Genomic DNA, 27339 nt, shown 5'->3' with positions numbered 1-27339 from the left:
CTGTAAAACATAAACTATTAGAATAGCTCACTAAACTATTGATAATTACAACTTTATTATCTTAAGTGTAAAGATAAAAATTTAAATAAAATTTAATGTCCTCAATGTATAGTACAGGCAAAATGAGATAATGAGTACAGTATCTGATACATAGTAAGTACTCAAAAAACATTAGCAAGTATTAATTTTTCATGGACATCCCTGAAAAGAGTAACTTTAAAAGTAAACACGGGGCTTCCCTGGTGGCGCAGTGGTTGAGAGTCCGCCTGCCGATGCAGGGGACGCGGGTTCGTGCCCCGGTCCGGGAGGATCCCACATGCCGCGGCACGGCTGGGCCCGTGAGCCATGGCCGCTGAGCCTGCGCGTCCGGAGCCTGTGCTCCGCAACGGGAGAGGCCACAGCGGTGAGAGGCCCGCGTACCGCAAAAAAAAAAAAAAAAGTAAACACAAAAAAGATAAAAATGGAATAACATCGAATTAATGAAAATGACATCACAGAAGATCGACGTGACACTGCTGCATCAGTGTCAAATGGAAAGAGGATTTTTCATAATCAGTGGTGAACTCTAAATTGGTACAAACTCTATGGTTGGCAATACTGATCAAAAATTAAAACGTACACATCCTTGACACAGTAATTCCAGCTCATGAAATATACTTATAAGAAATGATGTATTACAAATAATTCACTGCAGCAATGTTACTAAGAGCAAAAACTTAGACACAGTCTAAATGCCCATCAATAGTAGGCAACCGTCAGGGGATAATTCTCTGTGAGTCTTTCATGTTTCTACATGTCTCCCAGGTAGAGGCACTGGCTACCTTTTTTCTGTATTATCTTTTCAAGGATATTTATATAGTAGATGGCTTTGGGAGAGACAAATAGTATCTCTCTCCAGAGCAGAGATGTAGGCATGCTTATTGGCCATTAGAAAATATTGGGTTCCCCTGAACTCAGGGTTCCACACTGCGAGCACAGGCATCACTTGGCCCTCTCTTGAGTTGCCCTGCAGGATCTGAGGCTCAGGAAACTGCCATGAGAACATGCTAATACCCTGGCTACGACTACTGCTGTGAATAATAAAGTTTCTGTCTCTGACCCAGCAGTCCTGTCTTCTGTGAGCATCCACAAAACTGTGACAAGCTAATCAGTTATCTTGCAAGTAGGCTAAAGTCTCAGACCGTTTATAATTCTTGAGATCAATGAAATAAATTATTGTATATCTAAAACAATGAAATTCAAAAAGCAATGTAAAGATTTAAAAATAAATTACAATCTCCAAAATATATTAAGTGAAAATCATTTATAGTACAATACTTTTGTGTACAAAAATAATATACAAACACATTATTGTAATTGCTTATAAATGTCGAGAAACTTCTCTGGAAGCACGTACAAAGTCTGTTATCACTAATTGCCTCCAATATTCAACAAATATTGATAGAATACCCATTCTACATAAGACTGTGCTTCCTGGTACTTGGGATATATGAATGTACGTAAAAAAAAAAGATGTTTGCTTTTCTGAAGCCTATATCCCAGTGAGGGGAGCCAGAAAATAAATAAAGACATAATAAATAAGTTACTTATACAAAAGGTATATAAATGCTCTGCAAAAAAAAAAAAAGTAAGGAATGTATGTTTAGCAAAAAAAATGTAAGGAAAGGATGTTTAGAATATTTAGTAAGGGCTACAGTTTTCAATATGGTGGTCACATAAGCCTCATTAAGGTGACACTGAGCAAAGAATTAGAGAGGTAAGAGAGTCAGCCATGCAGATATCTCATAGAGTGTTTTAGGCAGAGGGATAAGCCAGTGCCAAGTTCCTAAGAGAGAATCAGACCTGGCATGTTACAGAAATAGTAAGGAGGCTAACATGGTTGAAACCAGTGAATAAGAGAGAAAACAGGAAGAAATAAAGCTAGAGTCCACTAAAGGACCCTGGATTTTACTGAGTGAACTGGGAGGTCTTACAGAGTTTTGATCAAATGATTGACATGACCTGATTTACAAACTCATTATCTCCATGTTACATATACATAACCTCATTGGGTGTTAATTTTCAATTCTGTGTTAGTACACACAGAGGCACAGAGGCTCAGAGAAGCTCAGTGCCTTGCCCAAGATCCCATAATTAGTTAGGTCAAGGCAGGACTTAAATCCAGGATACCAATGTTCTTTCCATGCAATCATGGTAGTCTCACTACATATACTGCTTTTCTGAAAGAAAAAGACTTTCAAAACCATATTGCTCATTATTTAGGCAAAAGATCCCTTGAACTCTGCAATCATATATCCTTATGGACTTATGGTCAAGTTAATAATTGGCAATGATTAAATACATATTAATGAATTTTTATATCATTTCAAGCTAATTCAAGAAATAAACATTAAAGCACAGTAGAAGGCCAAAAAAAACACTGTCGATATCATGGCAAGAATATAAAATTTCATACTCTTTTTGAAACACCAGTCCAAGAGATTTTATCATAGGACATCATTTTTTTTTCTTTTTTAAAATTTATTTATTTTTATTTTTATTTTTGGCTGCGTTGGGTCTTTGTTGCTGTGCGCAGGCTTTTCTTTAGTTGCGGCGAGCAGGGCTACTCTTTGTTGCGGTGCACGGGCTTCTCATTGGGTGGCTTCTCTTGTTGCACCTAGAGCATGGGCTCTAGGTGCGCAGGCTTCAGTAGTTGTGGCACTCGGGCTCAGTAGTTGTGGCTCGTGGGCTCTAGAGAGCAGGCTCAGTAGTTGTGGTGCACAGGCTTAGTTGCTTCATGGCATGTGGGATCTTCCTGGACCAGGGCTCGAACCTGTGTCCGCTGCATCGGCAGACGGACTCCCAACCACTGCACCACCAGGGAAGCCCAGGACATCATTTTTATTTTGCGGTACGTGGGCCTCTCACTGTTGTGGCCTCTCCCGTTGCAGAGCACAGGCTCTGGACGCACAGGCTCAGCGGCCATGGCTCACGGGCCCAGCCGCTCCGCGGCATGTGGGATCCTCCCGGACCGGGGCACGAACCCATGTCTCCTGCATCGGCAGGCGGATTCTCAACCACTGCGCCACCAGGGAAGCCCCCAGGACATCGTTTTTAAAAAGATAGAAGACATATGCACAAAGATGTCCTTTACAACATTAACACTGGAAAACACAAACACTCTTGAAAAGAATCTAATTGTTCACTAGAGAGGAATGGCCACTATATTATAGTATATTGATTCCATGGAATTTCACTCAACCATTAACATAACAGAAAAATATTTACATAAAATGCTTTAAAAAATAAAGATAGTAGCTATGCAATAATTTCAATTACATTAAACATTGACTTATAAACCCTAAAATTGGTAAAAAAAAAAAAAAGAAAAAAATTAAAATGAAGAGCTGTAATAGGACAACAGTCGTATTTTTCTTTCTAATTTCCCACAGTGGCTAATTTAAAGAAAGCATTCATTAACTTAATTAACTGTTATTTACTAAACACCAAAGATGTGCCAGATAATAACTAGGTGCTAGAAATGTAAACACAAGGTCGTCTTGGAGTTGTTCACAATTTATCAAGTGCTAGCTCTTACATCAAAAGACAAGTTACTGACACACAATTTTAAACAAGGTACAAAAAAATGAACCCTATCCACTATATATGGTCATAATATGAGACTAAGTGACAAGCCATGTTCTAAAAGTTTTATAAAGTGAATCATGTGAAACAAATATTTTTCAGAGAAGTATTAAAAATGGGCAATACACTTCAGTAGATCAATGAGTCATCAGATAATCATACCTGCAACCCTACTCATGAGAAATAAGAAATAGTAGAAAACAGTATTGTTTCCAAGTCTCCAGGCTACCTACATTCCCCCAAAGAGACTGGATTTAAGAAATAAACTTTCAGCTCATCCAGCTGAGATTCATTTACAACTGAATGTACTCAAGTGCTAATCAGACCAGTTTTTTATCTGAATCAGGTATAGAAATTCATACTGAATGACACTTTGCAGAAAGAGGGTGCTGGAGCACTGGGATAGAAACTGACAAATTTGAAAGATTTTTTTACAAGGACCTAAGTTATGTTAGTCTCTTCATACAACTCTGTTTTTGCTTTCCATAAAATTTTCCACAATTCTCACAAGCTAGAGTTACAATGGTATTGGAAATGGGTAAAAACAGAAAACTTTTCTTTATGGACATATTCCAGCTCAGGCTGGGAATCACATTACTTTCTAAAAACAAGACACTGGAAATGATGAAGGGTTTTTAACAGTAACACTTCAGAGTTTTCTTTCCAAAAGGTAAAATCACCTTTATGCTTACCTCAAAGCACAGAGAGCAAGACTTAATGATTCCTACTTTCTCTTTAGAGTTCTATCCAACTGTGTAGAAGTTAGGGCAATAGAGGACCCAAGGTCCTAAACATCCTTTAAGGACCTTTACCATTTCCAAAGTCCCTAGGAAAACACTCCCTGAGAAAAGGAGTTACTGTCCTACTTCACTGAGAGTGTGTGCATGTAAATATAATGCATGTACAAACACACAGGCACTAATAAAAACGCCACACCTTAATAGATCTATCCTCCTTCTCCATAATTCTCCCCTCCCAACATCAAAAATCCTTACTGACTGAGCTATATTTATGCCACGGTCTTATCAGAAACTTACTTCCCCCTCAGAAGGAAAAGAAATCAATAATAGGGGCTTCCCTGGTGCAGTGGTGCAGTGGTTAAGAATCCGCCTGCCAATGCAGGAGACACGGGTTCGAGCACTGGTCCGGGAAGATCCCACATGCCATGAAGTAACTAAGCCTGTGTGCCACAACTACTGAGCCTGAGCTCTAGAGCCCGTGAGCCACAACTGCTGAGCCTGTGTGCCACAACTACTGAAATCCACACGTCTAGAACCCGTGCTCTGCAACAAGAGAAGCCAGCACACCGCACTGAAGAGTGGCCCCCGCTCGCCACAACTAGGGAGAAGCCCACGCGCAGCAACAAAGACCCAACACAGCCAAAAATAAAACAATTAATTAATTAATTAATTTTTTAAAAATCAATAATAAATTTGAGGTTTACTACCTTTACTTATGTGCCCAAAACTATTTATGATGACTTTTAACTCTGTGTGTGTTGGAGGATGCGAGTGGGAACAGGCCTGAAGAGGGTTGTGGCTGATGAAAGAAACCTGTCCAGGAAAAACGCTTGCTTACCCATCAAATAATCTATGCGCTGGGCTCTGGCCTGATGGCAGCAGGATAAGAATGCTATACATACAAGCACCTTCTTCTCCCTTTTCCCCTCACCTAATTCTAGCTCTCCTGTGTCACGTGATATTTCTGTGTCTTTTTCCTGAACAAAATGGGGTTAACCCAGAATCTGACATCTCTAAAGACTAAAGCAAGAAATAAAGGTAACAAACTCTAGTCCTGCTTGCAGCCACATTAAAATGTAAATAATTTCTACCTTTTACCTGTCTGAAGAATAGCATACATACACCTCATTGATTCTCCATTACTGAGACAGCCACTCCTTTTACCAGAACAGGAAATAACACACGTGTGTATCACTGACTCTATTATTAAGACAGGGAGATGAGGGAGAAAAAAGGGCGGTGGAATCTTTGACCATCATTCCCAAATTCTAGGGTGGCATGTGTTCAAAGGACCAAAAAAAAAAAAAGCGAATTGACAAACATAATTTTGTAGGCCTGGTAACTTCTTTCTTTGTGTCTTTAACCTACCTTGAGTTCATTCATAGAGTCACAAAACTGGCTATGCTAATATATAAAAAATGAATAGAAAAAAATGATCTATAATTATAGTTATGCACCACAGAATCTAAACTATATAAGAAGGGAAGTAAGGACATTGAAGACACTTCAATGACAGTGAAGAGGTCAACGGGGTGGGGGTAACTTGAATGAGGGAGTCGGAAGTATGGGGGATGAAGGTTAGTGCATGAGATGCCTGAAATCAAGACTTAGGAAATGATAAATTATTGGTAAAGATTCCACCCAGGATGACCACAAGCGAAGACAGGGTGCAGGAGAAGACCAATCGAAATCGAAATCGAAATGAGAAGGTCAAGGAATGCAGAAGGTAAATTTTAATAGGAGAGTGCCCCAAAAGGATGACACAAATAAGTAGTAGTAAATACTAAAACAACTACAAGCACAAAGAACTATTATTTATTTATTTATTTATTTATTTATTTATTTATTTATTTTTATTTTTTTTGCGGTATGCGGGCCTCTCACTGTTGTGGCCTCCCCCGTTGCGGAGCACAGGCTCCGGACACGCAGGCTCAGCGGCCATGGCTCACGGGCCCAGCCGCTCCACGGCACGTGGGATCTTCCCGGACCGGGGCACGAACCCGTGTCCCCTGCATCGGCAGGCGGACTCTCAACCACTTGCGCCACCAGGGAGACCCACAAAGAACTATTCTTGATATTACTGAATATACGTATCAATTAACACAAATAATATTCTCAAAAGGAAATGATAACATTGTCTTACTCTTTGAGATGTTTCTGCTGCGGCTGCAGCTGCCATTGCAGCAGCTTTGGCCTTCTCGGCTTCATCGTACGTAGGAAGAGAGGTAGCAACACTGTAAGGAGGTGGCACAGGGTAAAACTCACTGTAAACGTCTGTATCTGAAGAAAAGGATTTTTAAAAAAGATAACCATTAAAACATACTAATATTATGTTCATAGCCAGAACATAATTTAATAAGTTACAGAACGCCACTAAAGACTATCACTGCTATTTGTAGTCCTATGTTATAAGTTATATAACATATAAATTACTACTACGTTGTATATATTATTTAGTCCTATATTTATTATCAAGAGAAAGAACTGATAAATATCATCTAACAGCTGATACACCACCAAACAAGAACATCAAGAATGAGACTCTGAAAATGTGGGCAACCCAAAGGAGGTAGACTCACCTCACCATATATGAGCATCATCTATGTTCCTACTGCTATGCTCAAAGACTTTATTGGCCCATAATCTCACAGCCAAAAAGTAAAAATATCAGGAATAATGGTAACAAACACTGAAACAGCACTAGCCATTTACTATAACACTGCTAAATACATTAACCTTAGCAAGCAACTCTGAGGTTCAGTTAAGTGATTTGCCTGGTATCACACAATCAAGAAGTGGCAGAAGCCAGGGATTTCCTGACTCCAAATACCTTATTATTTATTTATTCTCATATTTACTTGATAATATATAAGACGTTAATTTTTCTACACAGGTCAATTTTAACAACTCCTAAGAAAACTCAGTATTTCTCTTTGCTAAAAGATTGATGATTTTTAGCTCCTTTTTTACCCTTGTCCCTCCTCCCATTTTTCCCCCAGCTACCTAGTTCTTTAGGTTTTCTTTTGCAGAAGAATTTCTTCCTCCCCAATTTTTAAGCTATTTTTGAAATATGATCTCCAGAAGTATATTGCAATATTAAATATAGACTGCTAATTTTTTTAAAAAACTGCATCAGTTATTGCCAACTTTGGTATAAGTAAAATCATACACACAGGTCAATCAATTGATTAGACTTATGCTAGAATCACTGACATAAAAAACAGGCAGATTCTAAAAGGAGTACATACCACAGTGTTTGACATCACCTCTGTGGTTTCCTCTATCATAACTAAAGCATTTTTACGTCTTCTACATTGTTTACAATTTTACCTATCTTTATCAGATTTTCTTGCATTTTCCACATGAAAAAACACTGCACTCCAGCAATATTTTTCCTGTTGTGTTTTAATGTACACAGGTTTTAAAATAAGTATTTTTAATGCTATCAATAAGAGCTAAGGATCTGAAGTTAGGCAATTTTCAATCTAATAACAGGAAGTGGTTAGTGGGAGTATAATACTGAATGTTATCCACCAAAAGTCACAAGAGTCATCAATTCTTAGAAAAGACTTATTATTAGGATGTAAAAACACCATACACCATCAAGTAAATAGATTTCTTTAATTCTGAAGACTAGAGTAGAAGCAAAATTTAAGTAAAAACCATGATTATGAATTTAAGCAATAACATTAAAACTATACGTTTTTAAAACTGGAACAATGGCATATATTATCCAAGGAGATGAGATCCTTACATTAAAAATAGATAGGTAAGTTTGTGAAAAGTTTTAAGACCCAAGATAGAAAAAATATCTCCACCAATAACAGGTGAAAGTTGGGAAGGAGCACCTTTAATTTTCACTTAATTTTACTTACTTTTCTTCTACCCTTTGAGGCAGTGGTTGGTTCTCAACCACAGAATTTAAAGTCTGGGGAGCTCCAATCCCAGCTCCTCTTCTTAGAAGTTATGTGACCTCAAGCAAATCACTTAAGCACTGTGAAGTTCCACTTTCTCATCCATAAAACTGACCCAGCGAGGCTATTACTTGCTATTGTGGGATGAAATAGAAGAGTATTCAAGAGGACTCTGTAAACTGTGAAGCATTATGCAAATGTCACCTTTTATAACTGATGTTGCTCAGATCGATAAAAGCAGCCATAAAGTGACCTACTGAAGAACATAATCTCCATAGAAAATGGGCACTGCCCATGCCTAAAATATAACAACACTGACTAAGAAGCTGAAGAAAAATAGTATCAACAGTTTTCATTAAACAGAAACCCAAAATTCTAGAATTACTCAGTTCTTATGCTCTATGATAGTCAGGAATAGCCTTTTAGCACAGGTGAAAAAATTAAAAAGACCAGAAATCACAGAGGAGACTGTGAGAATAACTGAACTTCTAGGTACCAGGCTCCACTTGTTTCACAGTTGAAATTTATCTAACCTTTAAAAATGTCATGCTACATTATCAAAACGATTCCAGATCATAGAAAAATGAGAAGCTTCTCAATTCACTTTATGTTGCTTCTATAATATTAATACCCAAACCAAAAAGACAGCACATAAAGTTATAGATCACACTAATAAAGCCGCAAACACTCTAAATAAAATACTAACAAATTTAAATCCAGGAAAGATTAGAACATGATGACAAAAAGAATTTATTCTAAGAATATAGGGATGGATTAGCTTAAAGAAGAAATCTGTTGATAATACATTTCATTACAACAACAACTGAAGGAGAAAAACCATGTAATTTTACAATAAGGTACCAAAAAGATGACTCCCAGGTTTCTGGCCTGCTGGAGCCATTTATTGAAATGGGGAAGACTGTCAAAGGAGAAGCTCTGGTGGTAGAGGGAAGAAGCTGTATACAGTAGTGGTGGTGATACTCTTTGAAACTCTTCCCATGAAGAGGTGGAGACTAATTCCTCAATAATCTTGAATAGAGACTAAGTGACTCACTTCTAACAGCCTGAATGTGGCGGATGTAACACCGTGACTTCTGAGGCAACATCACAGATTCCATCTGGCTTTCTCTCAGAATGCTTGTTCTTAGAAGCCAGCCTCCATTCAGTGAAGAGCCCAGGCCACAACAAGAGGCCACATACAGCTGTTCTGGCCAACAGCCTCAGCTGAGGCCCTAGCATCAGCCAGCAAACGTGTGAACAAGGAAGCCTGCAATTACCTCCAGTCCCAGAGTCACCGTCAGACAGCAATCACATGAGACTCTAGCAGAGAACTTCATAAAGAAGCCCAGTTCCCCCCAAACCGTGAGAATTAACAAGAATAAATGATTGTTATTTTACTCCATTAGGTTTGAGGTAGTCTGTTAAACAGCAATAGCAACAGTAGCCACAACAAAGGGATTGCAATTTCACTCTCAGCATCTTCCACCATAGAATGATTAACTTAGCATTACTGGGAAAATACAAATTGTGACCAGAGAAATAGATGAGGATAGTTCTTGAGAATGACCTGCAAGGATGAGATGAACAGTAGCAAGCAGTAATCACTGCCTTGTATCCAGGAAATATTACCATGAGTAGGGGGGACATCATGTGAACGCTTCACCTCCATTCACATGCACTTACCACATTCTCACATTCATCATTAATAATACCTTGTTTATGACTATATAAGTAAACACACCCACATATGGGTATGTTTATATATTCATGTGTGTATGCATTATATGTGTGCATGAATATATATGTATATATGGTTATTTCTTCCAAAAGTTATATGGCTAATCCACTGGGAAGGGATTCTAGTAAGCATAAGAAAGTTTAACAAGCCACACTTTTAAATTAATTTTTAAAACAATGAGACAGGTAATCTATGAAATATTTTATAAACTATCTTTAGAAAAACCTTTTTTAAAATAATCATAAAACCGAAGAAGCCCATTAACAGACTTGATAACTACACAAAACCATACAGGTAAAAACAAAATAAAACATCGAGCTATTAAAAACATTACTAGTTGTTTCACACTAAAAACAACAATACCTGAAGTTGTAGGTACTTCCACAGTAATACTGCTATAAGGTGGAGGAGAAGAGTCAGTCTCAAGTCCAGATGCTGAAGGAGCAGCCTGCACGTTTTGTGGTGTTGGGTTTGAAGTTGACGGCTGCTCTACAGCAGATGATTCTGAATTATCCTCTTCATTGTGAAGCTAAGAGAACAAAGGAAAATGAAAACATTAATGTGAATCAAGTTAAAAAAAATTTTAAAGATTGTTTCAGGCAAAGAATCATTTTTTAGCTAAAAACAAGGTAAAATAGCATTTAAAAAGATGAACAAAATTTTTAAGAGACATAATCAGTCATTAAGAAGTTTATAATTTTTATAGTTTCTTTACAATAAGGATGAAGTTCAAATTGTTAGGATTTATAGAGGAAAAAAGTCATGATTACAAATAGATTCAAGTTCTCTCAATCCTACAATAAATATTGCCTACCACGCATCAATCACTGTGTACTGCAAAGAAAACTTCTAATACAACCACAATACCGTATCTATTACACTAGTATCTAAAATAACTAGAAATGTAAAATGAATTAATGAAATAGAATAACAATATATATACATTCCAAAAACATGGAATACTCTGAGGTTTTCCCAAGTACCAAAAGAATTACTAATAAAGCAAAATAAGTCAGTGTGCACATAAAATTCTGAAAAACGTCATTACAACAAATTTATTGAAAGTTCAATAAATGCTAGATACTATATTGAGATCTTTATCACTTAACTCATTCAATCCTCACAACAAACCTGTAAGATAGAGACTATTAGACTGTTATCCCCATTTGACAGATTAAAAGAAAAAAAGAAAAAAAACAACCAAACCAAACCAAACCAAAACCATCCTGGACGTGTAGAGACTTGGAGTAACTTGCCAAACAGCACAACAGCTAGGAAGGGTAAAGCCACGAATCACACCCAAGCAGTGTGGCTGCACACCTCTTACTTCACTTATATGGAAGGAAGGAAGGAAGGAAGGAAGGAAGGAAGGAAGGGAGGGAGGAAGGAAGGAAGGAAGGGAGGGGGGAGGGAGGGAGGGAGGGAGGAGGGAGGAAGGAAGGGAGGGAGGGAGGGAAAGAAATTTTGTCACAGAGCAAATCCGTGTGTTGTGATATAATGCATTTTTGGATTTTAGAAAGAATAGGCGAATTATTACTCCACTTTCTAGGAGCTTCGATAAACTTATTTTCTCTGTACCTCAGTGTCTCCATATGTAAGTTCTGAATGCAACCAAAATCCTCACAGAATTGTAAAATAATATTTGAAAATCATCTAGCATAATGCCTAACACACAGAAGGCATTTAACAAATACTAGTTCCACCCTTCTTCCCTTTTATTTAATATACTTTATTTTATAAACTCAAAAGCAGAAATTATGTGGTACTCTGTCAGTCCAATAAGTAGTCACTCACTTGCCTCTAAAGAATTTTTTTAAATATGCCAAGTAAAACAGGAGGCCAGTTTACTTCACTGCTGTCTGCATGTGTCTTGGTAAGCGATTACACTAGCAAAACACTTTTGGGAGTTCATAAAGGTATTATAACTTTTAACAAAACAGTATAAACAAACCTAAAATCATCTCAAGTTTAAGAAGACAACTTTTTCCATAATACTATGGACAAAAAATGTTGCCTGTCGGGCTTCCCTGGTGGCGCAGTGGTTGAGAGTCCGCCTGCTGATGCAGGGGACACGGGTTCATGCCCCGGTCAGGGAAGATCCCACATGCCGCGGAGCGGCTGGGCCGGTGAGCCATGGCCACTGAGCCTGCACGTCCGGAGCCTGTGCTCCGCAACAGGAGAGGCCACAACAGTGAGAGGCCCACGTACCGGGAAAAAAAAAAAAAAAAAATTTCCATTTTCTTAGATTGACAATTGTTTAATTTTTTCGACATTTGATTGCCTTTTAACTAAGTTCTTACAAGGGTTCAAATTAAGTTACATGTTTATCAAATTAGACAATGCCAATTTGTAGAAATTTTTCCTTAATCATGCTGCTATGTTGTTAAATGGTTCTATTTTATATTCTATAACAATTACCTAAACAGCAAAAAAAAAGGGTGGGGTAGGAGTGGGGTGGGACCTATATATATTCAGTAATGAACCAGGCTCTGTGTCCCATCCACACATCACCTCAAAAGTTATCTTCCCAGGAAATTCCCTGGCGGTTTCACTGCAGAGGGAGCAGGGTTCAATCCCTGGTCGGGGAACTAGGATCCCGCAAGCCAAAAAAAAAAAAAAGAAAGTTATCCTCCCAGCTTGTCCTATTTATGAGCCTCCTGGAAAAAAATGTGGGCAATAGCACGTGAAAATTAAAATATCTTTAATCTAGTGACCAGGGTGATGAAAAGTTGCACACTAAACCACAGTTTTTTAGTCCGAAGGGTAAAAGGATGACAAGAGGGCTTTGTTAAACGGATCTATCTATCGCTAGCTTTTATAGATGTATATTAAGTATTTTTTTTTTCTTTTTTTTTTTTTTTTTGCGGTATGCGGGCCTCTCACTGTTGTGGCCTCTCCCGTTGCGGAGCACAGGCTCCGGATGCGCAGGCCCAGCGGCCATGGCTCACGGGCCCAGCCGCTCCGCGGCATATGGGATCCTCCCAGACCGGGGCACGAACCCGTATCCCCTGCATCGGCAGGCGGACTCTCAACCACTGCGCCACCAGGGAGGCCCTATATTAAGTATTTTTAATGATAAGGAAACTGTAATCATTATGATTAGCTAGCTGGAGGTCTAGCCTTCCTGTGTATAAACTATTGTTTCTTTTACTTTAATTGGCATCTCCTATACATATCCCTTTATTCTATTTTAAGGTGATAAAATACTAATGTAATAACTAGAAACTTTATTTTTGAGAAGCTAGAGATCTCACTGAATGTTTTCTAACATACCAAGATGAGAATTATGGAAGCGCAATCAAGTGTTGTTTAGTGAACAGTGCCCTGTACCAGGGCCTGGTAGGTTAGCCAGTTGTATGGTCTTTTTTTCACCTTTCTTCTCATTTCTTTTCTCTTCTTTTCTGTTTCAGTTTGGGCACAGAACTGTAAGATTTTGGGGAAATAAAAAACGATCTATCTCTAAAGTTGTTTATTTACAAAAGTTTCTAAAGAACTAATATATGTTGTATACTGCCATATTCTGACTACATTTATTACCAAAGGGCAAAACTGGGAAGAAGAGTTAGTGGTTGCAAGGAGATCAATTTTAGCTCAATAAAAAAACTTAAAAATTTTTAGTTAGAACTTTTTAATGTTTAGAGTACTAGCTTTTCTGTGGGGCAACAAATCCCTTCAGGCAGATTTTGGATGACTATCTGGCAAGACTGTTTTATAACTAGGATGACCATACAGCTGTTTCCCCCGGACAGTCCCACTTTACACCTGTTGTGTCACAGCTCCATTCAATTTAGCATCTGCTCCACCCCATTCATTCTCAAAAAAATCGTACGGTACGGGGCTTCCCTGGTGGCGCAGTGGTTGAGAGTCCGCCTGCCGATGCAGGGGACACGGGTTCGTGCCCCGGTCCGGGAAGATCCCACATGCCGCGGAGCGGCTGGGCCCGTGAGCCATGGCCGCTGAGCCTGTGCGTCTGGAGCCTGTGCTCCGCAACGGGAGAGGCCACAGCAGTGAGAGGCCCGCACACCGCAAAAAAAAAAAAAAAAAATTGTACTGTCGGTCAACTGACATATAATGGGATTCTTGCCCTCTGTACAAAATTAGTAGATAACAAAGGTTCCTTCTGACTCTAAGATAACATGATTCTAGAAAAAAACCTCTGGTAGCCTCTATCATTCAATGTTGCCTTATCTAACACCTGATTTAGAGAAGGAAACAGATATGTGTTGCAGTAAAATCAATCTGTAGAGTCAAGCTACTCATTTTAGTCACCCAAGAAGAAAGTGAGCTACCTTATCTATGCTCCTAGGGATAAGGTGCTAAGAAATTTCTACAAACAGCCCAAGTGTTAAAACCAATAGCTCAGAAGATAGAGTCCCACAAAACAGTGCTGCTTAGCAAAGGGAGCTAGATTTTCTACCAATAACACTGAATTACAGCAGTCGTCCTCACGCACACACATACCATTAAGCTAATGAACAGAATCTTCTTAATTTGAGGTTTACTCCCCACTAAATTTTTTCCACTGAACTTTTGCTGTCTCTGGATACCTTTCTTCTAATGAGAACTAGCCTATGATAAAGCAATGATTAGCAAATGATTCGAAAATGATACAAATGATTAGGAAAGAGCACATAAGCAACAAGTAAATATTAAAGGAAAAATATTTGCCGTGCCTAATTTTCAGCTTCTTCTTTTGAAAGTACAGAAGTCTGGTTGCAGTTCTATATTTCATAATATAATACAGGCATATTTCTGCTGGTAAAAACCTTTCTTGTTGTATGAGAGAATCTCATTATTTCATGGTGTTCTACAAAGAACACAGTGGGCTTCAGATGTTCTTTCACCTGAACAAGCCTGCAAAACAACTGTTAAAAACCAAGTATCATCAGATATTTTATCAAGACATAACAAGGTGTCTTTTAAACAAAAAGGTTCTTACTTCATTTTTAAACTGTTACTGTCTGCTCATGACATGTCAACTGAAAGGTGCAAAAGAATATATACAGTATAACTGAGTCTTTTTAAATAATGAGAGAGATAAACACAACATTGCAGATCAACTATACTTCAGTAAAACTTTCTTTTAAAAAGCTCTTTCCTACAAATTCCAAATAAAAAATAAATAAGAGATTATTTGTGTAGTACATATAGGCGATCAAAATTTCTGGAAGGATACACAAGAAAGAGCAAAGAGCTGCAGGTGGGGAAGAGATTTCATCATTCTCTACTATTTGATTTTTCACCCTAAACATAAATTACTTTGAATTTTTAATTTTTAATAAATAAAACCAAAATGCAGAAGTCCTCTAATTTCTGGTTTGGCATGTCTCACAGGCAACAATGTTAAGGTAAACACTATATCCTATGATAAAAAGCTTTTTCCACATAAAATGTAGTATCATTATAATAGCTTCCCTGGGTTTATGTATATACAACTTTCTATTAAAAATGACACAATCTGAAACTGTAACCATAGGAAAAATACATGTGAAGAATGCAAATGAGGAACTGTATCTGTTTTTTTAAAGGAAAAATAGAGAGGGATAATTAATGGGGCAACAGAGTGATTAAAGAACATAAGACCAAATTTATATTGCCACACTAGACAGTTCTTCTGAGCTTCTGACCTAGATATCCACTCATTAATTCATTTCTTAAAACAACATTAAACATAATCACATACTAAAAAGGGGCTCTAGGCTCTTTATGTACAATTCTTGTCCTCCCATACTGCACTGCCTAGTTGACTTCTACACACAGTTCAGGTCTTAGCTTAAAATCAAGTTCTCGGACTTCCCTGGTGGCGCAGTGATTAAGAATCCGCCTGTCGGGCTTCCCTGGTGGCGCAGTGGTTGAGAACCTGCCTGCTGATGCAGGGGACACGGGTTCGAGCCCTGGTCTGGGAGGATCCCACATGCCGCAGAGCGGCTGGGCCCATGAGCCACAACTACTGAGCCTGCGCGTCTGGAGCCTGTGCTCCGCGACAAGAAAGGCCGCGATAGAGGCCCGCGCACCGCGATGAAGAGTGGCCCCTGCTTGCCACAACTAGAGAAAGCCCTCACACAGAAACGAAGATCCAACACAGCAAAAAAATAATAATAATAAATTAATAAACTCCTATCCCCAACATCAAGTCATGTTCTTCATACCCCCGTTATTAACTGGATGCTTTATTAAAATAAAAAAAAAGAATCCGCCTGTCAACGCAGGGGACACAGGTTCGAGCCCCGGTCTGGGAAGATCCCACATGCCGCGGAGCAACTAAGCCTGTGCACCACAACTACTGACCTTGCGCTCTAGAGCCCGCGAGCCACAACTACTGAGCCCGCGTGCCACAACTACTGAAGCCTGCATGCCTAGAGCCCGTGCTCCACAACAAGAGAAGCCCCTGCTTGCCGCGACTAGAGAAAGCCCACGCAGCAACGAAGACCCAACGCAGCCATAAATACATACATACATAAATAAATTTTTTTTAAAAATCAAGTTCTCAAGAAAATCTTTCCTATCTCTCAAAAGTAGATTAGGACACAATCTTAAAGCACCCTGTTCTTTAGCACACTTACTACAATAGCAATTATTTATGTGATCATTCATTTACAATCTGTTTTCCCAGCTAAAGTAAGAGCTCTACAAAACTGGAGGTTATGTCTGTCTTGTTGAACACTACAAAAATAAGCTCCGAAGTATTTGGAATCAACTTTGGTTAAAATTAAAAGGAAATGCAATATAGGTCACCAGTCACAACAGTATAAAATGGAAAGACTGGAGAAATAACCTTGCTATAACCCAAGTACTTTGAAACCTCTAACAGCTAGTTATTACCTTAGAAAGTTAAAGGAGAAAGAGTTAGAGTATATTTACGTCTCAATGACCTCCAAGGAACAAAGAAACCAAACAGATGGGATAAAGATCTTATATAAATTGCTATTTTCAGAAGAATTCAGCCTCCAGTTAAATTCCTTTTTATATGCTAAAACTGCAATGTAAATCGGCTAGATCGATCCTAAGATTCTCTCTTTGAATATAAAGTGCTCTATATGGTACACTCATTAGTCCTGTTCATAGTCCTTTAATTAAATGACAAATAATTGATCTTATTCTTAAACATTTATATCAACAGAAAGATACACTTTTCAAAATTCTATTCAGCTTACTCAGATCTTACCTAAGAAAATACATATTTACAAATCTGCCCTATAATTATGACTCTTTAGCAATAGGTCAATATGATCTTAACACAGATTATCATAGTCCAAGGGAAAAAAAAGAGAGAAAAGAAAAAAAAGAAAGGAGAAAAAAATATTTGAGTGCTGGGCTGGCAATTTCTCATACTTTCATCTAAGGTTGTCTGTCTATGGGGCACTGCTCCCTGCCATCCCCCACTTACCTTCTCGGTCTCCCGCTAATTTCTCAATCTAGCACACATGAATTGAGCATGAAAAGACCATAATGTATGCCATAACTGTCTATATATTTCATCATAGGAAGATGTGCAGCTTCAGCCTCATCTTTCGTGGTTTTATACCAAAATATGTATGTTACATAACATATTTTAAGTTTACTTTTAAAAGACTGCATTTTTCAAATCTGGCCAGTACTTGGGTTTTTGTCCTCTACAACTCAAGCAGCTTTCTGAGATATATTTGTTGACAACTACGCTGTGGTCTTAAGCAATTAAGTTATCTGTGGCAGACATGTGATTGTCTCCCTCAAATCCCTTCCATCCCTCTTTCATTACAGATTCACAGTAATGTGAGTGGGACCGAGCCCACCCTACTATCTACGTTGGTCAGGATAATTTTCTCCTTTGGCACTGCAACTGCTTCCCAACCAGTCTGGCCCTCCTCCTGGGCTGGGTGCCTGTGTCAAAGGTGGGCAATAAAATAAGCTAAGATTATCTACTTAGAGTATATAGAAAACTGCTATGGAAATAATGATACAGAGCAATTCCAGGCTTTAAGATTTCTTTAATTGGTTTGGGGACCATAATTTAGAAACCCCGATGGAGAAGGTGTCCCTACGCATTTTTTATAAGCAGAAGAAAAGTTTAATGATAATGTTTGAATTTACAAAACTATTCAAATGCTGAGTTTTCAAAATAGTTCAATGTTCTGATTTTTATAAGCTAACATACTGGTATTTGTAAAGAAATAAATGTTCCCTGCCATTCCAGTTCTACAAGGATAAAGCCATTAGCTACTGCCTTGGGCCAGGGACAGTGCACCCTGAGGGGGATTCAGGATGGTGAAAAACAGGAAACATTCTGTGCTTTGGATATACTGGCCCTTAGATAGTTAAGATACATATCTAAGAAAACATTTCAAATGACCTCAGATTCTTGCATCTTCCCATACACAGAAAAGCACCAAAATCATTCACTTCAGAGGTCTTCTTTGCGCTCAGCAGTAATCTTTTTATCTTGACTATCTGGTTTTCCCAGCAAATAAAGTTCATAGGCATCCTGGCTCCTCCCTTACCTCTCTGGAGCAGTTCCTCGGGAGCTGAGAGGCTATCTGTCAGGCTATAGTCCTCAGTAAGGTCCCTAAATAAAACTGAACTCACAACATTTATGTCGTGCATGTTTATTTCAGTCAACATATCCTATCCAACATAAGCAATGATAAATATAATGCCAATGGCAACTTGTAATGAAAGGTTCTTTTCTGTTTCCATAATCAAGTTAAATAAGAGCCCTTTGACAGATTCTCCAGAAAGTTTTTTACCTGCATGCACCAAAATAAGTCAGGAAATGTCATAACTGGTAAAGTTTAAAAAGCAAAATTGGCTAAAGAGTATACTTCATAATAGAGAAGTGAATCTCAGATATTAAAGTATAGTAATAATATTAAAATAAGTCCCCTTCTAGCAATCAAAATCTGAACATTCAAGAGGTTTTAAAAAGCAAAACTATTCAGGCACGAGAATAAAAAACAAGAGCTAGTAAACTCTAATTGCAGCCATTTCCTTCCAGGAAACTACCAGTTCCAAGTTTGTGCTGTACTTCATGAGTCCCTAGAAGCTTAGAGACCCTTTAATTAGATCTGGGAATATTATTACCTTCCTAGTCAGATCATAAGGCATGTGAAATTTAGGAAGTATGCTTTATTCATCGTGGTATCCCCTAAAACAGGTAGCAGAGTTTAGGACACAGAATAAGCTCCACATTAAATATGCAGTCCCCTAAGCCTCCCAGAGTTTTTCTTCTACCAAAGGCAAGAGAGAGCTTGGTCAAGTAATGGATGCACTGAACATCTCAAGATCAATAATCACAACTCATATATTCTATGATTCCCATGGTGTTTTTACACATAGTAGAAACCTGAAATATTTAATCATTCAACTTTTGCAGGCAATCACCATAACTTAATAAGTAAATATTTGTCCCCCAAACCTTACTGAATTAAACTAACGGTGTTTTCCAAAAAACATAGATAACTGAATTAATACATGCTAAAGAAGGATATAAATTCCATCCCCACATCACCCAAGTTTTTAGAGTAACTACTCTAGAGACATTCCTACCACAGCTAGACAAGACAGTCAATAGTAAAGAAAGTCACAAAAATCACAAAGAGCTGTCCCCTCCCAACACAAAATCAAAGAGCTGGCAAGGCTAGGTCAATGCATAAACTACCTGAGACTCTCTACACACTGAAGAAAGAAGCATCAGTGACTTAGAGCACAGAACAGTAATAAATGTTCATACATAGGACTTTTATCCATCAAAAAGTAGTTTCCTATTAAAGAATATAGATACAAAAACCAAAAACAGGTCACAGCAGGGGTGACCTTTTGATATAAGTTAATAAAAATGAAGACTAGGAAAAACAGATTTTATTAGACAAAAGAAATGAAACAACAGCACACAGGAAGAACATAAATTATTAATTTAAAAAGTAAATATTTCTAAAAATTAAAGAAGCAAAAACGGTGTGTTAGAATGGAGCAGAAGTCGAACTACTATTAGTAAGAATATAAATTCATTCAACCACCTTGCAGAGAATTTGGCAATTCCTAGTAAGGCTGAAGGTGTGTAGGACCCAATAATTCCACTTGTAAACGTCAATACTAGAAAACTCTCACACTTGCACATAAAGAGGCACATACAAGAAATTCGCTCATGGTAGCACTATTTGTAATAGTGAGACACTGATAACAACTGTCTGGTCAGCACAAAATGAATAAATATTATTCCACTATTTGTATAACACAATTCATTTTAAACTTATTAATTAGACCTACATGAGTCATCATAGATAAATCTTTAAAACACGGTAAGTGAATAAAGCAAGCTGAAAAAGTATAAAATAGTAAAATACTGTAACAAATACATGCTAACATCTGTTATCTCCACAGTGGATATAGAACTATCTTTTACATCATTTTCTATACTTTCCTTTATGCTTGAAATGTTTCATAGTTTTAATATTTACATTTAAAAAAAAGCTAGCTAGCCAAGTTGTCTTCCATGTATAAAGTATATATACGATCCATAAGTCCTTGGGAAAAACTACTCCATGATGAAAACCAGGCAATCAAAAAATTAAGCAAATAAAAAGTAAATAAGGAGAAAAGCAATGTGAAAAGGTATGGTGGTTAGCACTGAGTCCTTTCAAAGACAGAACTAATGCTAAACATTGAGCTAAAGACTAAATAAATAGCCGCTGGCAAACAGACAGCAAACCTGAAGAAGTAAAAATATAAGCAACATAAAAATCAAGAACTGGGGAAAGAAAACATGAGAGAAAGTATTAGTACCACTCACCTCATCTTTCACAGCAGGGATTTAATCTCTAATATCTAAAATTAAAACATGAGGTTTTAAAAATTACTCCAATTTCTTACTGATTTTTATACTCTTTTAATTTTAGTGAAATCCTACAGAACCTAACAACTCTGTGGTAAAGGAACCTTTATCTAGAATTCAGCAGTTCTTTAAGGATTTTTTCCTTGCTGTTAAATCCAAACAAAACCGTATTTTGTATTCTCATTAAAAAAAAATAGAATAGTGGGACTTCCCTGGCAGTCCAGCATTAAGATTCCATGCTTCCACTGCAGGGGGCATGGGCTCGATCCCTGGTCTGGGATCTGATCCCGTATGCCATGTAGTGCAGACAAAAAAAAATAGAGAGAGAGAGAAAAAAAAAAAGAATAGTATCCCATTCTTATTACATTATTCCTGTCCATAAGCACAAATGGAAATGTATTCACCAAATGTCAACATAATTTATTTCTGGTTGGTAAGATTTGGGTGCCTAGATTGCTTTATTTTGTACTTACACTGCCTGTATTTAAAAAAATAAGTATATATTACTTTTTATAAAAATATACTTTAGCCTAGTAGTTCTCATTTTAAGAGAATTCTTAAATTCTACGTGCAAAGAAACTAATCAGAAGCTTAAAACAGGATTTCTTTGTAAAGCTGTTCATCATAGGGCTTCACTGGTGGCACAGTGGTTGAGAGTCTGTCTGCTGGTGCAGGGGACACGGGCTCATGCCCCGGTCCGGGAAGGTCCCACATGCCGCGGAGCCGCTGGGCCCATGAGCCATGGCCGCTGAGCCTGTGCGTCCAGAGCCTGTGCTCCGCAACGGGAGAGGTCACAACAGTGAGAGGCCCGCGTATTGCAAAAAATAAATAAATAAATAAAGCTGTTCATCATAGTGTTATAAAAATGGAAAACTGGAAACAATCTATTCATCCAAAATAAAATAAACACACTGTGTATCAATATAATAGAATCCTATACAGCCATTTAAGGTGGTGTTTCCAAAGGATACTTAATGAAATAGGAAATGCTCATGATACAGTGTTAAAGAAGTAACAAAATTGTGTGTGTAAATCATATATTATTCATATTATTTTAAATAAGATGAACTGTTAGCAGTTTCAAAATGATTGTTAACAGACAAATGGGTAGCATGGGTGCTTGAAAACTGTATTTTGTTGGTTTTTTCTTTTTTACTTTTCTGTATTTTTTCTAAGTTCTCTAGAACAGAGATGAAAGAAAGTACGAAACAATCTTTTTTTGTTCTTAATGTAGGACATATGTGATAAAGAGATTTCCATCTATGCTTATGGGAATAAGTTTCTATAAGTTAGAAAACTGACATTTATAAAATTGCTCAATGACACTAAAAATGAAAGGAAATCACCACAGACTTTATATCCATTCAATAACCTTTTATAATCATTCTTGTCTTTACAAGAAAAGAAAGGTACATAAACCCAGATAGATGATGCTTGTTATTTTCCATCACCCAGTTAACAGTACTAATACATAAAGTAATACCAGCATGTAACCATTTGAGTGTGATGATATTCTAGTGAAACCCATTTGGAGGTCAAAATGATTCATAAAGGCTTTTTCTTTGTCTCTTTCTCACCTATAACAAGAGTTTTCTTCATGGTGCCCTTCTGTCTTAACTAGTTGTTAATCACATTATATATTTGTCTACATAATCTATTTTCACAGTCAGTAATATTATCTATTCCTTAGAACTTCAATGAGGATGGCACACCAACACTGTGAGCAACACACCACCAATGTTCCAACTGCTTTATTCTATGCCCAGCTGATAAAAAACCTCCACAAACTTTCCACAAACAACTCTGAGAAAATGCTCATTAAGCACTCAGCATAGCAGCAGTAAGCTACTGTGGCAATAACTGTTGTATCGGTCACCATTCTTCCACTGCAGCCCTACATATAAAGCATAGACAGTGCTTCCTCTATCCAAACTAAACTTTAGAAAGCAGATACATTCACATTATCTAACTGTTATATGGTAGGAAAGTGCAAAAATGATAGGGACTTGTCACAAGGACATACGAGCAGATAGTCAAATCTGGGATGATCTGAGCCTCAAAATGATGATAGTATGAGATTATAATCAATAGAATAAAATTAAAATCCATGAATTCATACTAATATAAATGAATAAATAAACTGGAGGCTACAGGAGTTCTTCCTTATAGAATCCTACATAATAAATGCAGAAGAAATGACAGAATTAGGAAATCACCATTTGACAACCATCGTTATAACTCTTTCAGGTAATCATAAACAACGAGTTCTAACACCAATGCGTGAAAGTATAATTTTTTATACTTTTTTATACTTTTAAGTATAATTTTTTAAAGAATCTTTGTGGGGTATACTATAAAATAACTGATATGAATCTTTCCAAAACATTAATGCAATCCATGACAAATAAGATTAAAGAATTGTTCCAGGGCCTCCCTGGTGGCGCAGTGGTTAAGAGTCCGCCTGCCGATGCAGGGGATACGGGTTCGTGTCCCGGTCTGGGAGGATCCCATATGCCGCGGAGCGGCTGGGCCCGTGAGCCATGGCCGCTGGGCCTGCGCATCCGGAGCCTGTGCTCCGCAACGGGAGAGGCCACAACAGTGAGAGGCCCACATACTGCAAAAAGAAAAAAAAAAAAAAAAAGAATTGTTCCAGCTTAAGGGAGACAAAAAGACACTAACTAAGCACAATAGCTAATCATGGACTAGATCCTAAACTAAAAATAAGTTTTTTCTTTTGCTATAAAAGACACTAGTAGGGAAACTGGTAAAATATGTTTATAGATTACAGTATTGCATAAATGTCATTGATTCTGATAACTGCACAATAGTTTGTAAAAGTATGTCGTTTTTAGAAAATATACACTGAAATATTTAGATGTGAAGGGATAACATGTCTGCCACTCATTTTCAAATGCTTCAGAAAAAAATATAGCATATGTGTATATATACACATATATACAAAGAAAATATCACAAAGCATATGTGATAAAACGTCAATATTTGAGGAGACTGGGTGAATGGTGTACAGGAAATCTGTGTACTATTTTTTCCACACTTTACTGTAAGTCTAAAATTAAAATTATTTTAAAATAAAGTTAAAAAAACAAAATGCTATATGGCAAGAAAATAGAAAAGAAAATACGTTGTATTAACAAACAGATTAACTTAAAACTCTACAATCCCAGCTTCTAACTTCCACTCTATCACTATGATCTGTATCATAGTATGATCTGGATGATCATAAAAAACCGCTGTATGATCATTAAAACCCTGTCTGATCATTAAAAACCGCTACACCTTCAGTCCGCTTACAAAATGATTTCTCTACATTTAATCAAAATCCTAGTTTCCCTGGATGGCACTACATCCTACAAAAGCCTCTCAAACGCGAAATGTTAATCCTCACACACACACCCCCACCTGATCTGGAAACAAGAAGACAAAGAAAATGTTCTTGGATACAGCCAATGCCAGATCAAGAGCCTTTCTTGAAATTCACACTGTCTATACAGCCTGCCAGACTTTCTCTCATCCTGTTCTTAGTATTTACTAAATTTACTTAGTATTTACTAAATCATTCCCCAGTGAGTAAAACTTACAAGCCAGCCCCCTACCTCCAATATCATCTCCTCTACCTTAATTTCTACTATAATACAAGACAGCTAAACCAACTTAACACTTCAGCTATGAAACAGGAAGCAATAATATGCAAAGTTGAATGGCCTAGTAACTCCATCAGTTCTCTACTTCTCTGACCTGAGAGTCATCTAGAACTGCTTCTACTAGAAACTACTAGATTTCTACCTCTTAATTCCTGGTCACAACCTCTTGCCCTTTTTCACTCCCTTACTTCCACTAAGTCTATTCCTTGGGCCCTCCATTTGCTGCCACCTGGTTTACTTTCCATCCTACGTAGCCTGGACGATAAAGTGAAAAATTTGCATGACACTCACCCTCAATTTCCTAGTTCCCATGTCCTCTGCCACAGCTACCCCACCGACACCCAATTTGGGGTGAGTCTGTCTACCATCTCCTGGTAGAAGGAGAGAAGCAAATCCCATAACTGTATAGACGGGCGCCAAGTACAAATTTAGTTTCCAATTCCAGCAGGGCCATCAGAACTAGTCATCACCATGGCAGGCGTTTCAGCTCCGCCACTCTTCCAGCCCCCGCTTCCAACCATGGAACTCTCAGTCCAAATCTTTGCCTCCTACTTCTCAGAGGAAAGCAGGATTTCAAGCAAAAACTCCTTCAGTTTCTCTCCCCTGAAGCTCTAAATTTAGCGTACGGCTTCCATTTGTATTCTTTACTCCTAAATGCCAAATAACTGTACAGAGAAGATCCTGCCTCTCGAAGGATTGTTTATTTGTTTTCTCTTTATGATATGTCTCTCCTTTCTCTTCTCTACTAACTTCTTTCTCTCTGCCCACATGTATATTTATTCACACCATACTTAGAAAGACCCTGCCCCCAGCTAAAATTTAAATTTTTATCTTGTGCTTTTTGAACTATTTCCATCTCGTCCTTCTTTTCCTTCAATGACAAACATCCTAGAAGAAGAAAAAAAAAAATCTGTGCACTTCTAATTCCCATTTCCTACCCAATCCATTACCATCTGGCTTTCACTCAAACAGCTCTTACTAAGAACAATGACCTTCTTTCTAACTGTTATATCCAAAAACCTACTCATCCTATCAAAAATCTTGAATACAGTCGTCCCCGGATATCCTGGTATTTATTCCAGGACCCTCCACTCCCACCCTGCAGATACTGAAGGCCCACAGGTGCTCAGATCCCTATATAAAATGGCATAGTACAGTCTGTCCTCCATATCCGCAGATTTCAGAACCCAAGAATACGGAGGGTATGGTGTACATTCAACACAGTTGAGTGTAGTTCTAATTGGTTTTTCTTTAGCTGCCAGCGAAGTGTTCCCTCTGGTTTTCCTCCTACCTTTTTTTTTTAAGATTTATTTTATTATTTATTTATTTATTTTATTTTTGGCTGCGTCAGGTTGTAGTTGCGGCACACGGGATCTTCGTTGCAGGACGCGGGCTTCTCTCTAGTTGTGGCGTGAGGGTTTTCTCTCTCTAGTTGTGGCGTGCGGGCTCCAGAGCGCGTGGGCTCTGTAGTTTGTGGCACGCAGGCTCTCTAGTTGAGGCACGCAAGCTCAGTAGTTGTGGCGCGTGGGCTTCGTTGTCCCGTGGCATGGGGGATCTTAGTTCCCTGACCAGGAATCAAAACTGCGTCCCCTACATTGTAAGAAGGATTCTTTACCACTGGACCACCAAGGAAGTCCCTGGTTTTCCTCCTACCTTTGACTATTCATTGTTTCTTTTGTAGGAGTCCTTACTTTCCTCTGCCAACTTTAAAGAGTCTTAGCAAAAACTGAATCCAGAGCTGTGGATACTGCCTCTTACACAGAGAGCAGACTGAAGCTCCAGTCTACGTCATTAATTAGTTTGATTTAGTTTCATATGCAAAGGCATAAGGCAACTAATCCCATGTAATACTGGTAAAGTTACTATCACAAGCATTCATTTCTCGTTTAAAAAATTACTATAGTATACTGTCTGGTTTGATTTCACATTCTTTAAGATAATCAAGTAGTTGCTAAATGAAGAGAAGATAGTTTGAAGCCAAAAAAATCTAAATTTGAGTTATAGATATACCACCTCCTGTATAACTCTGACTGAGTCTTCGAGCCTCATCTTCTTTCTGCAATTCATTCATTTTCATTCAGTCGGCCAGTTATCAGTCGCTCAACCAATGGTTACTAAATGCCTAATACGGTATGGGTGCAGGAAATCGGTGCAAATCCCAGCCCATCAGTCCCTAGAACTTCTAAATTCTAACAACTAGGAGTTCTGAGGCAAGGGCATAATACAGTATGACTAGAGCAGCAACAGGGGGAATAAAGAAAATAAAAGTTTGCATAATACTGCATCACAGGTAAACCAGGGAGCCAACACCAGCAAGGACCACGCCTGAAATACCAACTTTCTTCAGAGTTAGCTTTGTTCTTTCCTCAGCAAACACAGAGAAGCTAAGAACAGAATCCTCAAGCAAAACTAAATACAGTAAGATCAATTACCAAGACATGCCGTTGTTGATTAGTCACCCAAGAAGCACAGAAAATGCCAAGATGCCATTGGCGGCAAAAGTTAAAGGGTTCATCCATGAAGCGTTACATGCCAAAGCAAACCCTCAAAAACTGGCTGATAAAAGTAAACACATAATCTGAATAATTTCATAATATCAAAAGCTAAATACACATACAAATACACACACTCTCTCTCTCTCTCTCAAAAAGTTGACATTTGTGTGCCTCTAAACTGATTTCTTTATTTCTGTATAAATACTTATTCTCATGTTACAATGATCACTATAATGTCATATTTCTAAAGGTACTTATCAATAAAAAAAGAAAAAAAAACACTGTTACACCAAGATTTTCCACACTTGACACGACTGACATTTTCTAGTAAAAATTTACACACACGTGAATTCATTACT

General features: G+C 37.9%; 1 protein-coding gene across 1 annotated transcript in view; it reads right to left on the bottom strand.

The window, feature by feature from the left end:
• Window positions 1-27339, bottom strand: part of NDFIP2 (Nedd4 family interacting protein 2) — a 62999-nt gene that overhangs the window by 16873 nt on the left and 18787 nt on the right. The window contains exons 2-3 of the mRNA XM_060079815.1: window positions 10380-10545; window positions 6508-6644 (exon numbers count right to left, since the gene is read on the bottom strand). Coding sequence (XP_059935798.1) covers window positions 6508-6644; window positions 10380-10545 — 303 coding nt within the window. The remainder of the gene's footprint in view (window positions 1-6507; window positions 6645-10379; window positions 10546-27339) is intronic.

This window comes from Mesoplodon densirostris, chromosome 17, assembly GCF_025265405.1.
Source record: "Mesoplodon densirostris isolate mMesDen1 chromosome 17, mMesDen1 primary haplotype, whole genome shotgun sequence".
Taxonomy (NCBI): Eukaryota; Metazoa; Chordata; class Mammalia; order Artiodactyla; family Ziphiidae; genus Mesoplodon; species Mesoplodon densirostris.
Note: the sequence above shows the minus strand (reverse complement) of the source record. Positions and strands in the feature narration are given on the sequence as shown.